This window comes from Oncorhynchus mykiss, chromosome 25 (genome assembly GCF_057628025.1).
Source record: "Oncorhynchus mykiss isolate SJ-2025 chromosome 25, ASM5762802v1, whole genome shotgun sequence".
In the NCBI taxonomy this organism is placed as follows: Eukaryota; Metazoa; Chordata; class Actinopteri; order Salmoniformes; family Salmonidae; genus Oncorhynchus; species Oncorhynchus mykiss.
The window spans coordinates 9090204-9107500 of record NC_143046.1 but is presented as its reverse complement, the minus strand read 5'-3'; the positions used below and the strand labels follow the sequence as shown (position 1 = coordinate 9107500).

The window sequence follows — 17297 nt, the reverse complement described above, 5'->3', positions numbered from 1 at the left end:
TGATACTCCAGCTCAGACAAACAGGGTACTGATACTCCAGCTCAGACAAACAGGGTACTGATACTCCAGCTCAGACAAACAGGGTACTGATACTCCAGCTCAGACAAACGGGGTACTGATACTCCAGCTCAGACAAACGGGGTACTGATACTCCAGCTCAGACAAACGGGGTACTGATACTCCAGCTCAGACAAACGGGGTACTGATACTCCAGCTCAGACAAACGGGGTACTGATACTCCAGCTCAGACAAACAGGGTACTGATACTCCAGCTCAGACAAACGGGGTACTGATACTACAGCTCAGACAAACAGGGTACTGATACTCCAGCTCAGACAAACAGGGTACTGATACTACAGCTCAGACAAACGGGGTACTGATACTCCAGCTCAGACAAACGGGGTACTGATACTCCAGCTCAGACAAACAGGGTACTGATACTCCAGCTCAGACAAACAGGGTACTGATACTCCAGCTCAGACAAGCAGGGTACTGATACTCCAGCTCAGACAAACAGGGTACTGATACTACAGCTCAGACAAACAGGGTACTGATACTACAGCTCAGACAAACAGGGTACTGATACTCCAGCTCAGACAAACAGGGTACTGATACTACAGCTCAGACAAACAGGGTACTGATACTCCAGCTCAGACAAACAGGGTACTGATACTCCAGCTCAGACAAACAGGGTACTGATACTCCAGCTCAGACAAACAGGGTACTGATACTCCAGCTCAGACAAACAGGGTACTGATACTACAGCTCAGACAAACAGGGTACTGATACTCCAGCTCAGACAAACATTCAGATGTATGTACGGAACTGCCTGTTGTTGTTTTCCATCGTGACAAAGTTAAAGAGCGTCTCCTATCAGTCTATAGATAGTCAGAACAGAAGGTATCCAGGTTTAGATGTCCAGGTGGATGAAACAGAGTGACCTATTGGCACAGCTTCCTGTCATTTGAGCCAGGTGGTTAGGGGTGTGTGTGTGTGTGTGTAGATTTGTGTGTGTGTGTTTATTTATAGGTGTGTGTGTGCGTGGCCACTATCCGATCCTGCGATGCCGGCCCTACTGACAGCTGAGAGCAGCTCCGAGAGCACAGTGGACTTGGTCGTGAGCCACGCCTCCTCACAGCTTCACTGGTCAACTCTCTTTCATGCTGCCTCCCTCTGACCTGTTCAATCTGTTCCTTCAATATCTACCCGACTGACCTGTTCAATCTGTTCCTTCTATATCTACCTGACTGATCTGTTCCTTCTAGATCTACCTGACTGTTCTGTTCCTTCTAGATCTACCTGACTGATCTGTTCCTTCTAGGTCTACCTGACTGATTACTTTGATTAAGGCACGATTGAGCAAAGAATCAGTCGGCTTTACTGCCTTAAATTGAATTCTCCCTGGCTCATGATGTCTGCTTCATGGTGTCTTGTAACCTGCCACCATGAATGAACGTGACTGCTGCATCTCCCAGTCATTGTGTCAGTGTCTCCATAGAGACAGATACAGGCGTGGTATTTACAGAACACCTCCCAGTCATTGTGTCAGTGTCTCCATAGAGACAGATACAGGAGTGGTATGTACAGAACACCTCCCAGTCATTGTGTCAGTGTCTCCATAGAGACAGATACAGGAGTGGTTTTACAGAACACCTCCCAGTCATTGTGTCAGTGTCTCCATAGAGACAGATACAGGAGTGGTATTTACAGAACACCTCCCAGTCATTGTGTCAGTGTCTCCATAGAGACAGATACAGGCGTGGTATTTACAGAACACCTCCCAGTCATTGTGTCAGTGTCTCCATAGAGACAGATACAGGCGTGGTATTTACAGAACACCTCCCAGTCATTGTGTCAGTGTCTCCATAGAGACAGATACAGGCGTGGTATTTACAGAACACCTCCCAGTCATTGTGTCAGTGTCTCCATAGAGACAGATACAGGAGTGGTATTTACAGAACACCTCCCAGTCATTGTGTCAGTGTCTCCATAGAGACAGATACAGGAGTGGTTTTACAGAACACCTCCCAGTCATTGTGTCAGTGTCTCCATAGAGACAGATACAGGAGTGGTTTTACAGAACACCTCCCAGTCATTGTGTCAGTGTCTCCATAGAGACACATACAGGCGTGGTATTTACAGAACACCTCCCAGTCATTGTGTCAGTGTCTCCATAGAGACAGATACAGGAGTGGTATTTACAGAACATCAAATCAAATTGTATTTGTGGTTAGCATGGTTAGCAGATGTTAATGCAAGTGTAGCGAAATGCTTGTGCTTCTAGTTCCGACAATGCAGTAATAACCAACCAACGAGTAATCTAACCTAACAATTTCACAACTACTACCTTATACACAAGTGTAAAGGAATGAATAATATGTACATAAAGATATATGAATGAGTGATGGGACAGAACGGCATAGGCAAGATGCAGTAGATGGTATAGAGTACAGTATATACATATGAGATGAGTAATGTAAACATTATATAAAGTGGCATTGTTTAAAGTGGCTAGTGATGCATGTTTTACATCAATTTCCATTATTAAAGTGGTTGGAGTTGAGTCAGTGTGTTGGCTGCAGCCACTCAATGTTAGTGGTGGCTGTTTAACAGTCTGATGGTCTTGAGATAGAAGCTGTTTTTCAGTCTCTCGGGCCAAGCTTTGATGCACCTGTACTGACCTCGCCTTCTGGATGATAGTGGGGTGAACAGGTAGTGGCTCGGGTGGTTGTTGTCCTTGATGATCTTTATGGCCTTCCTATGACATCGGGTGGTGTAGGTGTCCTGGAGGGCAGGTAGTTTGCCCCCGGTGATGCGTTGTGCAGACCTCACTACCCTCTGGAGAGCCTTACGGTTGTGGGCGGAGCAGTTGCCGTACCAGGCGGTGATACAGCCCGCCAGGATACTCTCGATTGTGCATCTGTAAAAGTTTGTGAGTGCTTTTGGTGACACGCCGAATTTCTTCAGCCTCCTGAGGTTGAAGAGGCGCTACTGCGCCTTCTTCACGACGCTGTCTGTGTGGGTGGACCAATTCAGTTTGTCCGTGATGTGTATGCCGAGGAACTTAAAACTTACTACCCTCTCCACTACTGTCCCGTCGATGTGGATAGGGGGGTGTTCCCTCTGCTGTTTCCTGAAGTCCACGATCATCTCCTTTGTTTTGTTGACGATGAGTGCAAGGTTATTTTCTTGACATCACACTCCGAGGGCCCTCACCTCCTCCCTGTAGGCAGTCTCTTTGTTGTTGGTAATCAAACCTACCACTGTAGTGTCGTCCGCAAACTTGATTATTGAGTTGGAGGCGTGCATGGCCACCCAGTCATGGGTGAACAGGGAGTACAGGAGAGGGCTCAGAACACACCCTTGTGGGGCCCCAGTGTTGACGATCAGCGGGGTGGAGATGTTGTTACCTACCCTCACCACCTGGGGGTGGCCCGTCAGTCCGCACAGGGCGGGGTCGAGACCCAGGGTCGAGTTTGGAGGGTACTATGGTGTTAAATGCTGAGCTGTAGTCGATGAACAGCATTCTCACATAGGTATTCCTTGTCTAGATGGGTTAGGGCAATGTGCAGTGTGGTTGCGATTGCGTCGTCTGTGGACCTATTGGGGTGGTAAGCACATTGGAGTGGGTCTAGGGTGTCAGGTAGGGTGGAGGTGATATGGTCCTTGACTAGTCACTCAAAGCACTTCATGATGACGGAAGTGAGTGCTATGATAGTCATTTAGCTCAGTTACCTTAGCTTTCTTGGGAACAGGAACAATGGTGGCCCTCTTGAAGCATGTGGGGACAGCAGACTGGGATAAGGATTGATTGAATATGTCTGTAAACACACCAGCCAGCTGGTCTGCGCCTGCTCTGAGGACGCGGCTGGGGATGCCGTCTGGGCCTGCAGCCTTGCGAGGGTTAACATGTTTAAATGTTTTACTCACGTTGGCTGCAGTGAAGGAGAGTGCGCAGGTTTTGGTAGCGGGCCGTGTCAGTGGCACTGTATTGTCCTCAAAGCGAGCAAAGAAGTTGTTTAGTCTGTCTGGGAGCAAGACATCCTGGTCCGCGACAGGGCTGGTTTTCTTTTTGTAGTCAGTGATTGACTGCAGACCCTGCCACATACCTCTTGTGTCAGAGTCGTTGAATTGCGACTATACTTTGTCTCTTATAGCCACAGTAAAGAGAGAGAGGATCATATTTAGGGCCACAGTAAAGAGAGGGAGAGAGAGAGAGGATCCTATTTTGGGCCACAGTAAAGAGAGAGAGAGGATAATATTTTGGTCAAATCTTCAAGACGATGCACACTTCGGGCAATCCAAAAATGACCAAAAGCCTTTCGATGAAAATAATTATGACCAGTGTTAAAAAATACAGCTGCTTTGTGATTCTATACAGCACCATCTCTTCAGTATCTATGTGATTCTATACAGCACCATCTCTTCAGTATCTATGTGATTCTATACAGCACCATCTCTTCAGTATCTGTGTGATTCTATACAGCACCATCTCTTCAGTATCTGTGATTCTATACAGCACCATCTCTTCAGTATCTATGTGATGATTCTATACAGCACCATCTCTTCAGTATCTATGTGATTCTATACAGCACCATCTCTTCAGTATCTATGTGATTCTATACAGCACCATCTCTTCAGTATCTGTGATTCTATACAGCACCATCTCTTCAGTATCTGTGATTCTATACAGCACCATCTCTTCAGTATCTATGTGATGATTCTATACAGCACCATCTCTTCAGCATCTATGTGATTCTATACAGCACCATCTCTTCAGTATCTATGTGATTCTATACAGCACCATCTCTTCAGTATCTATGTGATTCTATACAGCACCATCTCTTCAGTATCTATGTGATTCTATACAGCACCATCTCTTCAGTATCTATGTGATTCTATACAGCACCATCTCTTCAGTATCTATGTGATTCTATACAGCACCATCACTTCAGTATCTATGTGATTCTTTCCAGCACCATCTCTTCAGTATCTATGTGATGATTCTATACAGCACCATCTCTTCAGTATCTATGTGATTCTATACAGCACCATCTCTTCAGTATCTATGTGATTCTATACAGCACCATCACTTCAGTATCTATGTGATTCTTTCCAGCACCATCTCTTCAGTATCTATGTGATGATTCTATTCAGCACCATCTCTTCAGTATCTATGTGATGATTCTATACAGCACCATCTCTTCAGTATCTATGTGATGATTCTATACAGCACCATCTCTTCAGTATCTATGTGATTCTATACAGCACCATCTCTTCAGTATCTATGTGATTCTATACAACACCATCTCTTCAGTATCTATGTAAGAAGAACTCACCAGCAGTTGGGTAAGTTAAGGGTGACACTTCCCCCTATGGCCTCTCCAAAGGTGATGTACCCTATGGTCCCCAAGCTGATATAGAGGAAGGTGACGATGCCCATTCCCAGATATAGAACCATATTGAAACTCTGAGGCTTCTGCATCTTGTTCTCCAGGGGCAGGACCTGAGACGTGGAGAGGAACAGCTTTAGGTGACACTTCACCTTAAGTTGCCATTATACCTATGAAACTACACCTTACTAACTGTAGTGACGTTGTAATACCATAAAATTACGTCAGTATTAACATGGTAAAAATGGGTTTTTTTTGCGGCATATGTTCAACATGAACAGTAATACGTTACCACTCCTATCCCCTCGAAAGCAAAGATGGCCGTTCCAAAGAAGAGAGGGTAGTCTTTGGCATGACCCACCTTGGGCAGGTTGATATGATTTGGGATGTTCTGGAAATCAAAAACAGAAAAATTGAGTTGAATATCAAATTAAGTCCAGTAAGGTCATTAAATAACAATGCATAGCAGTTAACAGTTAGCAGTTAAGCCATGGAGCAGAGAGAACATTTAGCCATGGAGCAGAGAGAACATTTAGCCATGGAGCAGAGAGAACATTTAGCAGAGATAACATTTAGCCATGGAGCAGAGAGAACATTTAGCCATGGAGCAGAGAGAACATTTAGCCATGGAGCAGAGAGAACATTTAGCAGAGATAACATTTAGCCATGGAGCAGAGAGAACATTTGGCCATGGAGCAGAGAGAACATTTGGCCATGGAGCAGAGAGAACATTTAGCCATGGAGCAGAGAGAACATTTAGCCATGGAGCAGAGAGAACATTTAGCCATGGAGCAGAGAGAACATTTGGCCATGGAGCAGAGAGAACATTTAGCCATGGAGCAGAGAGAACATTTAGCCATGGAGCAGAGAGAACATTTAGCCATGGAGCAGAGAGAACATTTAGCCATGGAGCAGAGAGAACATTTAGCCATGGAGCAGAGAGAACATTTAGCCATGGAGCAGAGAGAACATTTAGCCATGGAGCAGAGAGAACATTTAGCCATGGAGCAGAGAGAACATTTAGCCATGGAGCAGAGAGAACATTTAGCCATGAAGCAGAGAGAATATTTAGCCATGGAGCAGAGAGAGAACATTTAGCCATGGAGCAGAGAGAGAACATTTAGCCATGGAGCAGAGAGAGAACATTTAGCCATTTAGCAGAGAGAACATTTAGCCATGGAGCAGAGAGAGAACATTTAGCCATGGAGCATAGAGAGAACATTTAGCCACGGAGCAGAGAGAGAACATTTAGCCACGGAGCAGAGAGAGAACATTTAGCCACGGAGCAGAGAGAACATTTAGCCACGGAGCAGAGAGAACATTTAGCCATGGAGCAGAGAGAACATTTAGCCATGGAGCAGAGAGAGCATTTAGCCATGAAGCAGAGAGAACATTTAGCAGAGAGAACATTTAGCCATGGAGCAGAGAGAACATTTAGCAGAGAGAACATTTAGCCATGGAGCAGACAGAGAACATTTAGCCATGGAGCAGAGAGAGAACATTTAGCCATGGAGCAGAGAGAGAACATTTAGCCATGGAGCAGAGAGAACATTTAGCCATGGAGCAGAGAGAACATTTAGCCATGGAGCAGAGAGAACATTTAGCCATGGAGCAGAGAGAACATTTAGCAGAGAGAATATTTAGCCATGGAGCAGAGAGAGAACATTTAGCCATTTAGCAGAGAGAACATTTAGCCATGGAGCAGAGAGAGAACATTTAGCCATGGAGCAGAGAGAGAACATTTAGCCATGGAGCAGAGAGAACATTTAGCCATGGAGCAGAGAGAACATTTAGCCATGGAGCAGAGAGAACAATGTACAGTTTTTAACATGATATCTGATGATCAAATGGGGGCCCCCCAGTCAGTAATTTGACCAGGATTATTTTAAAAGTTTAGATAGCTGGCAGCTAGACTCACTATAAAATGTTAGCTGACATTGGCTAACTGAGTAACTGTCAGTGACTCAGATAAAAAGAGAACAACTGCTGATGTACAACCAAATTTCGAAATTTTCACCTTCGGTATTCTACTATTGTAGCTCTCAACAGTACATGACAGACGACGACAGAGTTCCTAGCTGCCCATCCCTGGTCTAAATTGAATTGTTAGGAATGGATAACATTGTTAAGAATGGTTGTTTTGTTAAGAATGGATAACGTTTTGTTAAGAATGGATAACGTTTTGTTAAGAACGGTTGTTTTGTTAAGAATGGATAACGTTTTGTTAAGAACGGATGTTTTGTTAAGAATGGATAACATTGTTAAGAATGGATAACATTGTTAAGAATGGATAACATTGTTAAGAATGGATGTTTTGTTAAGAATGGATAACATTGTTAAGAATGGATAACATTGTTAAGAATGGATAACATTGTTAAGAATGGATAACATTGTTAAGAATGGATAACATTGTTAAGAATGGATAACATTGTTAAGAATGGATAACATTGTTAAGAATGGATGTTGTGGAGCTTTGCATCAAGTAAGTTACGTATTTACTGTAATTCAGCGTTTAAGTGCCAACGTCATGAATAAACCAACTAAAGCTGAGACTGAGGGAACGGCCCAGTGTGTTACAGGCTTTTACATTTATTTTTCAAAGTTAGAGGTTATCACGTTAACACATTGGTGTCACCTCGTTAGTCAGAAGGTGTTTTACCTGTGCTGGCCCAGGGGATATTTAAATAGTGTCTGGCCCAGGGGATATTTAAATAGTGTCTGGCCCAGGGGATATTTAAATAGTGTCTGGCCCAGGGGATATTTAAATAGTGTCTGGCCCAAGGGATATTTAAATAGTGTCTGGCCCAGGGGATATTTAAATAGTGTCTGGCCCAGGGGATATTTAAATAGTGTCTGGCCCAGGGGATATTTAAATAGTGTCTGGCCCAGGGGATATTTAAATAGTGTCTGGCCAAGGGGATATTAAAATAGTGTCTGGCCAAGGGGATATTTAAATAGTGTCTGGCCCAGGGGATATTTAAATAGTGTCTGGCCCAGGGGATATTAAAATAGTGTCTGGCCAAGGGGATATTTAAATAGTGTCTGGCCCAGGGGATATTTAAATAGTGTCTGGCCCAGGGGATATTTAAGAGTGGCTGGCCCAGGGGATATTTAAATAGTGTCTGGCCCAGGGGATATTTAAATAGTGTCTGGCCCAGGGGATATTTAAATAGTGTCTGGCCCAGGGGATATTTAAATAGTGTCTGGCCCAGGGGATATTTAAATAGTGTCTGGCCCAGGGGATATTTAAGAGTGTCTGGCCCAGGGGATATTTAAGAGTGTCTGGCCCAGGGGATATTTAAGAGTGTCTGGCCCAGGGGATATTTAAGAGTGTCTGGCCCAGGGGATATTTAAGAGTGTCTGGCCCAGGGGATATTTAATAGTGGCTGGCCCAGGGGATATTTAAGAGTGGCTGGCCCAGGGGATATTTAAGAGTGGCTGGCCCAGGGGATATTTAAATAGTGTCTGGCCCAGGGGATATTTAAGAGTGTCTGACCCAGGTGATATTTAATAGTGTCTGGCCCAGGTGATATTTAAGAGTGTCTGGCCCAGGTGATATTTAAGAGTGTCTGGCCCAGGGGATATTTAATAGTGTCTGGCCCAGGGGACATTTAATATTGTCTGGCCCAGGGGATATTTAAGAGTGTCTGGCCCAAGTGATATTTAAGAGTGGCTGGCCCAGGGGATATTTAAGAGTGTCTAGCCCAGGTGATATTTAAGAGTGGCTGGTCCAGGGGATATTTAAGAGTGTCTGGCCCAGGGGATATTTAAGAGTGTCTGGCCCAGGGGATATTTAATAGTGGCTGGCCCAGGGGATATTTAATAGTGTCTAGCCCAGGTGATATTTAAGAGTGGCTGGTCCAGGGGATATTTAAGAGTGGCTGGCCCAGGGGATATTTAATAGTGTCTGGCCCAGGGGATATTTAATAGTGTCTGGCCCAGGGGATATTTAATAGTGTCTGGCCCAGGGGATATTTAATAGTGGCTGGCCCAGGGGATATTTAAGAGTGTCTGGCCCAGGGGATATTTAATAGTGGCTGGCCCAGGGGATATTTAATAGTGGCTGGCCCAGGGGATATTTAATAGTGGATGGCCCAGGGGATATTTAAGAGTGGCTGGCCCAGGGGATATTTAAGAGTGGCTGGCCCAGGGGATATTTAAGAGTGGCTGGCCCAGGGGATATTTAAGAGTGGCTGGCCCAGGGGATATTTAAATAGTGTCTGGCCCAGGGGATATTTAATAGTGTCTGGCCCAGGGGATATTTAATAGTGTCTGGCCCAGGTGATATTTAATAGTGGCTGGTCCAGGGGATATTTAATAGTGGCTGGCCCAGGGGATATTTAATAGTGGCTGGCCCAGGTGATATTTAATAGTGGCTGGCCCAGGGGATATTTAATAGTGTCTGGCCCAGGTGATATTTAATAGTGGCTGGTCCAGGGGATATTTAATAGTGGCTGGCCCAGGGGATATTTAATAGTGTCTGGCCCAGGGGATATTTAATAGTGGCTGGCCCAGGGGATATTTAATAGTGGCTGGCCCAGGGGATATTTAATAGTGTCTGGCCCAGGGGATATTTAATAGTGTCTGGCCCAGGTGATATTTAATAGTGTCTGGCCCAGGGGATATTTAATAGTGTCTGGCCCAGGGGATATTTAATAGTGTCTGGCCCTGGTGATATTTAATAGTGGCTGGTCCAGGGGATATTTAATAGTGTCTGGCCCAGGGGATATTTAATAGTGTCTGGCCCAGGTGATATTTAATAGTGGCTGGTCCAGGGGATATTTAATAGTGGCTGGCCCAGGGGATATTTAATAGTGGCTGGCCCAGGGGATATTTAATAGTGTCTGGCCCAGGGGATATTTAATAGTGTCTGGCCCAGGTGATATTTAATAGTGGCTGGCCCAGGGGATATTTAATAGTGGCTGGCCCAGGGGATATTTAATAGTGGCTGGCCCAGGGGATATTTAATAGTGTCTGGCCCAGGGGATATTTAATAGTGGCTGGCCCAGGTGATATTTAATAGTGGCTGGCCCAGGGGATATTTAATAGTGGCTGGCCCAGGGGATATTTAATAGTGGCTGGCCCAGGGGATATTTAAGAGTGTCTGGCCCAGGGGATATTTAATAGTGGCTGGCCCAGTGCTCCAGTTGTCTGGAGAGATGTGGAGGGTTAACACCTTTAGTTGGCTCTCCCTATTTTGATTTCTAACAAACAAAAACTAAATCTGATTGTCCCCTGTTCTGCTCCACTTTGTGGTCTGCTTCCTGTCGAAGTTTGGTGTTGGTTTTAATTGTGTTTGCCTCTTCTTGGGCAAATTTTTAGTGGGTGCTCATGGTGGGTGTCTTTTAGGTCCCAGTTGTTGCAAGTCAACTTTCAGTAGACAACTTAATGAGTGTTTTTCAGAGCCCCTCCTAAAACCCCACCAGTTTCGTTTTGGTTGTTGTTAGTGATTCTTTGTTAGTTCCCCCTTCTGTTTGACAACATTTTGGGGGGGGTTTCTTGCTAGGGAATGTAACACGTGTCATGGGACTGGAGTGTATTCATTAGTGCACACTGTAGCAAACAGTACCAAAATGTTTTGCAACAGAAAACGTTTCGCAATGAAAAGTTGCGTTTCTTATTCGGACAAGTTCATGTTAGTCCCTCCCCCCAGAAGACAGCCCTGCAGTACCTACCATGAAGCAGAAGATAGTCCTGCAGTACCTACCGTGAAGCAGAAGACAGTCCTGCAGTACCTACCGTGAAGCAGAAGACAGTCCTGCAGTACCTACCATGAAGCAGAAGACAGTCCTGCAGTACCTACCATGAAGCAGAAGACAGTCCTGCAGTACCTACCATGAAGCAGACGACAGTCCTGCAGTACCTACCATGAAGCAGAAGACAGTCTTGCAGTACCTACCGTGAAGCAGAAGACAGTCCTGCAGTACCTACCGTGAAGCAGAAGATGCAGCCCTGCAGTACCTACCGTGAAGCAGAAGATGCAGCCCTGCAGTACCTACCATGAAGCAGAAGACAGTACCTACAATGAAGCAGAAGATGGAGTCCTGCAGTACCTACCATGAAGCAGAAGAGTCCTGCAGTACCTACCCTGAAGCAGAAGATGCAGCCCTGCAGTACCTACCATGAAGCAGAAGACAGTCCTGCAGTACCTACCGTGAAGCAGAAGACAGTACCTACCATGAAGCAGAAGACAGCCCTGCAGTATCTACCGTGAAGCAGAAGACAGTCCTGCAGTACCTACCATGAAGCAGAAGACAGTCCTGCAGTACCTACCGTGAAGCAGAAGACAGTACCTACCATGAAGCAGAAGACAGCCCTGCAGTATCTACCGTGAAGCAGAAGACAGTCCTGCAGTACCTACCATGAAGCAGAAGACAGTCCTGCAGTATCTACCGTGAAGCAGAAGACAGCCCTGCAGTACCTACCATGAAGCAGAAGACAGCCCTGCAGTACCTACCATGAAGCAGAAGACAGCCCTGCAGTATCTACCGTGAAGCAGAAGACAGTCCTGCAGTACCTACCATGAAGCAGAAGACAGCCCTGCAGTACCTACCGTCAAGCAGAAGAAGTAGATGAGGACCAGACTAGTACACATGGCAAGGTTGGCTGCCAGAGAGAGTGGTGCCAGATACTTCAGGTTTGGGGTGAACACCAGGAGTATAATGGCTGGCAGGAAACACAACATGTAGAGACGGGAGTCAAAGCTGGGGACGGTCACAGCCGTCTGGTTTCTGTGGCAGTTCATGGTTGTCCCGTTAGAAGCCTCCACCACCTGAAGGAAGAATGCCAAAGTATAGTGAACACATAGTAGGGTGTCCTTCTGTCACGTCATACCATCCTAAACTGTACTCTGCTGGATCTGGTATTTTCTTCCTATTGCCCTTTCCAGCAAGGTGCAAGCAACCGATGGATAGTGATGGCTTTGGGACGTCTGAACTTTAAATGTTATGAATCATTAGTTATAATAGAGACCTGAGGGGTGCCATAGCCGAGGGACTGCACCAGAGGATAATGCTTATCTGTAGGAGGAAGGTATATATGGTGGTTGCAATTAAGCTTGGAATGCACTGAGTTTAGGGAAAGCGATCACATGTGGCAGGCATTGATAAGGGGAGAGAGAGTCATGGATTAGTGATGAAGGGGGTGGAGGTCAGGTCACATTAAGGGGGCAATGTTATTGCCCGTATCACTTAGTTTCCTGCCTAGCAATAAAGATAATGTTTAGCGAGAAGGAGGAGACTTCACCCAAAGTGGGGTACAAATACCACCACTATTTTAAACATGTTTTTGTCGCTTCAACAGTTTGATCCTTTGGGAAGAATAAACTTGGTTTAGGCTTTCACAGTGTCCGTTGAGTTCTTACTCTAATAATTAGAACCTAATGGTTGGCGTTGTCGGCACACACCTTACCGGTTAGGAGATTATCAGTGGTCTTGTATGTCTTCCATTTCCTAATAATTGCTCCCACAGTTGATTTCTTCAAACCAAGCTGCTTACCTATTGCAGATTCAGTCTTCGCAGCCTGGTGCAGGTCTACAATTTTGTTTCTGGTGTCCTTTAACAGCTCTTTGGTCTTGGCCATAGTGGAGTTTGGAATGTGACTGTTTGAGGTTGTGGACAGGTGTCTTTTATACTGATAACAAGTTCAAACAGGTGCCATTAATACAGGTAACGAGTGGAGGATAGAGGAGAAGAAGTTACAGGTCTGTGAGAGCCAGAAATCTTGCTTGTTTGTAGGTGACCAAATACTTATTTTCCACCATAATTTGCAAATAAATTCATTAAAAATCCTACAATGTGATTTTCTGGATTTTTTTTTCTCATTTTGTCTGTCATAGTTGAAGTGTACCTATGATGAAAATTACAGGCCTCTCATCTTTTTAAGTGGGAGAACTTGCACAATTGGTGGCTGACTAAATACTTTTTTGCCCCACTGCATGAGATCACGTCTTACACAACTTTTTAATAGATACCAGGATCAAATATCGCGGATTCCTTATGGTGAGAAATTGGCTAAATTTGCCACAGGAAAAGGCATATTGGGTTGAAGGATCTAGTCGAAATACCAGAGGGATGGGTTCTAAAGAGGAAACCCACTGACATTATCTGACCAAACACTCCTCGCAAACTCAGAAAACCTTGGAAGGTTTTTAATCTCATGAGACATTCTGTCATTTTATTACGAATAGATTTACATTTCATGTTGTCTTACTCTGAAATAAATTTCTAGAATGGACGAAAAGGTGGAGGGGGGTCACGAGGAATTAGCATAAGGGTACCACACCTAAAATGAACGTAACATTTTTTTTTTGTTCATGAACATGGTAGTGTGGTGGTCATGCAGAATCATGGGGGAAAGAGACCAGTGAATCGTTGGACTAATGGCGAGAATAAGTCACCGTGTCTAAATAAAAAATAGACAAAAGGATGGGGTGGATTAAAAACATGATTGGGGTAATGGACCGTGGATTTACCTTTATCTTCTTTGGTTTAGAATTAATACTTCTGGATTGTTGATTAAGATGTAGCATAGTGAATGCTAACGAAATGTACACTTTCGTTTTCCAGAAGAGGAGGCGGTTTCATTATCTCTCGTTGGAATGTTCCCAGAGACTGTGGTGTTGGGGAGAGCAGTTAGTGATATTCAGCCGTTTTAAGTGTAAAAAGGTTCTGAATTAGAAACGGAGTTCCCAGATAAGGCCTGTTCATGTGTGTTTTTCACACACACACACACGAACACACACACATACACACACACACACACACACACTACCGGTTATGAGTATGCGTTAGTGGTGTTGATACTGTGGGATTTATTTTGTGTGGGGTCTTATCAACTTGGTTTTAATTTGGGTATGCAATTACTTTACTTTATATGAGATACCATTATTTCCATATGGAGTTATCAAGAGTTGTAATTCTGAGTTGATTGGTTATTCGAATTTGTTTATTTTTGATGGAACATGTTTTTGAATCACGATGTGAATCATGCGTTCGAAGGGGAAATAGTTCCCAGGGGCCCTGGTCTTTGGGTAAAATACACAAACTTACTTTGTTCAGTCTGCATATAGAAGGAAAACTATATGTTAATAATGGGTTGACAGTTACTCCAAATGGACTGTGAATGTGTGAATTGATGATTTCATTTTTTTGTGTCTTTGTATCGATACAAATTACACCAGATTGGGTCTACTGTATTGTTGGGTTAGGGTGAATTGATGATTTCGGTAGGGTGAATTGATGATTTCGGTAGGGTGAATTGATGATTTCGGTAGGGTGAATTGATGATTTCGGTAGGGTGAATTGATGATTTCGTTAGGGTGAATTGATGATTTCGGTAGGGTGAATTGATGATTTCGGTAGGGTGAATTGATGATTTCGGTAGGGTGAATTGATGATTTCGTTAGGGTGAATTGATGATTTCGTTAGGGTGAATTGATGATTTCGTTAGGGTGAATTGATGATTTCGGTAGGGTGAATTGATGATTTCGGTAGGGTGAATTGATGATTTCGGTAGGGTGAATTGATGATTTCGGTAGGGTGAATTGATGATTTCGGTAGGGTGAATTGATGATTTCGTTAGGGTGAATTGATGATTTCGGTAGGGTGAATTGATGATTTCGTTAGGGTGAATTGATGATTTCGGTAGGGTGCTAATTCTCTGATCTGGTAACTCTTCAGAGCGGTCAGCAGTAGAATAAGGAAGTATGAACTAACTTTGACAATGGTTGTTTCTACAGTAAAAGTATGTTGTTATGCTCTTTGACATTTGTCGTAGAGATAATGTTATTTAAGAAAATTGGGAATGTAATAATTTGTCATACAGTTCAATGCTTGTCTGGATTTCTTGAATCCGAAATTAATTGAACTAAACTGTTTTTCCTGATCTGTCCTCTCGAGGGTTATCATGGAAGGTGATGTTCGATCGTGTCTTAATGCATGTAGGAATAATTTGACCACAAACAGTGTGTGTGAAACTCAAAACCCTCCCTAACCGGCTGAAGAAAGAGCGACGAAGGCGTTCAATGTGACAGTGACTTAACACTCCAGTCCGAGCCATTAACCTGGGTACGTACGGGCAGCAGGAGTGTGCCATGAGTCCGGAGACCGCGCATATGGAGTGAGCACGGAGAGAGATTACATGCAAACTTCTATCATGCTCCTGGTGTACTGCTGAGAGAAATGGACCAGACAGAATGGTGGTAGCGGCTCAGGTGAGAGGCTTGTGTATGTGGGGAAAAACGTATTCCTTTATATTGAAATCGTGACATTACCAAGGGCCATCAAAAGTGACAGACAAGAGTTACATATGTGCTGTTGCGAAGGAGGAAATGCCCGGGAGGAGAGGGGGTGGGATTGAGGAAGGCCTACACACTGCGAACAATTTAGACAAAGAATACATTGGAGATAGCGATCTTTCATTACCATGCCTCTCACAACAGGAAAACAGGGACAAAAGGGGGGTTGTAATGAGAATAGTCATTACCGGCAATAAAGAGTTCCCATTTATAAATGTACATTCTAACCGTGATGATGTGTGCCAGGTTGAGAAGCTCAAACTCACATGATAAGACTCAAAGTAAAACACTTAAAGAACTGTCATTCTAAATTTGAGTTGGATCATTTATAAAATGTTTTAGTTATGATTCAGCTACAGCGAGAGAGAGTTGCTCTCAAACTGTGAGGGGTGGGTGCACTGCCCAAATGTATTATGCCTAGGGAGGGCTCTAGAAACCTTATCTTTAAGTGTCCTTAGACAGGGAGGTTATTAGAGAACTCACTGGATGATAGCTAGGTTCAAACATCATTTTTTTGTAATTTTTTTTTCACCATGTCATCAGAATTTTAATGTTAAATCGCAACAATACATATAGATTGCTGGAGGATACGGTACAATGAATTGCATACAAGGCTCATAGTCTGTGTCTTGCGTTATTAACATGGAAGCAGCCGGGCATCAAGCTGATTCTAAATTTGGGTAAAACAAAATGCATGGTATTTTCAAATGCCAGGCATGTTACAAATCATGTCATTGCTACATTGGCTGGACATACTATAGAGCAAGTTAAAGTGTACAAATATTTGGGTGTGTGGGTTGATGATGAGCTGAGCTTCATTGTGCATGTAGAGAACTTGATAAGGAAGCTCAAGCTGAAAATAGGATTTTATTACCGGCATAAGGCTGGTTTTGCTTTTAAGGCCAGGAAGGAGCTGGTACGATGTACATTACTGTCGGTTTTAGATTTTAGTGATGTTATATATATGCAGGCCTCAGCCACTACCCTGAGAGCACTTGATTCAGTATATCATGCAGCCCTCAGATTCATTACAAATCAGAAACGTCTAACACATCATTGTGATCCCTACAGCGCTGTTGGCTGGTCGTCATTGACCTTGCGTAGGCTTAAACACTGGTATACACTGATTTATAAGGCCATATTGGGTAAAATGCCATTTTATCTCTGTTCTTTTTTAGTCAGGTCAGTAAATAAATATCAATTACGGTCCCATTCTGATTTGCTTCTAACAGTACCAAACATTAGAACAGGTCATGGTAGAAATAGTTTTAGATACTCAGCACCGTGGTCCTGGAATTCTCTCCTGAACATTTTAAAATGTAATGATCTAGTTTCGTTGGTGGAGTTTAAACACTTGATCGATGTATATATCATAGAAGAGTGTAATTGTTTTTAGGCCAGCTGTTTTTAGTCAAGATGTTTGTGTTTTTAATTGTAATATGTATCTGTTGTACTGTATGTGTGTTGATAGTTTTGTTTAATGTTGTGTTCGTGTATGTAAGTTGTTTTGTCTGAAACGTTGTTCCCTGTGCTGCTATTGGACCAGGTCTCTCTTGGAAAAGAGATTCTCAATGAGAAAAAACCTGTATAAATAAAAGGTAAATTT

The 17297-nt window shown here is 43.8% G+C and overlaps 1 protein-coding gene across 3 annotated transcripts in view; it reads right to left on the bottom strand.

The window, feature by feature from the left end:
* LOC110504544 (proton-coupled amino acid transporter 1) overlaps window positions 1–17297 on the bottom strand; it is a 63143-nt gene that overhangs the window by 23368 nt on the left and 22478 nt on the right. For all 3 annotated transcript variants that reach the window (XM_036969757.2, XM_090220045.1, XM_090220044.1), the window contains 3 exons: window positions 11947–12165; window positions 5686–5784; window positions 5340–5506 (listed from right to left, as the gene is read on the bottom strand). In XM_036969757.2, the coding sequence (XP_036825652.1) occupies window positions 5340–5506; window positions 5686–5784; window positions 11947–12165 (485 nt within the window). The remainder of the gene's footprint in view (window positions 1–5339; window positions 5507–5685; window positions 5785–11946; window positions 12166–17297) is intronic.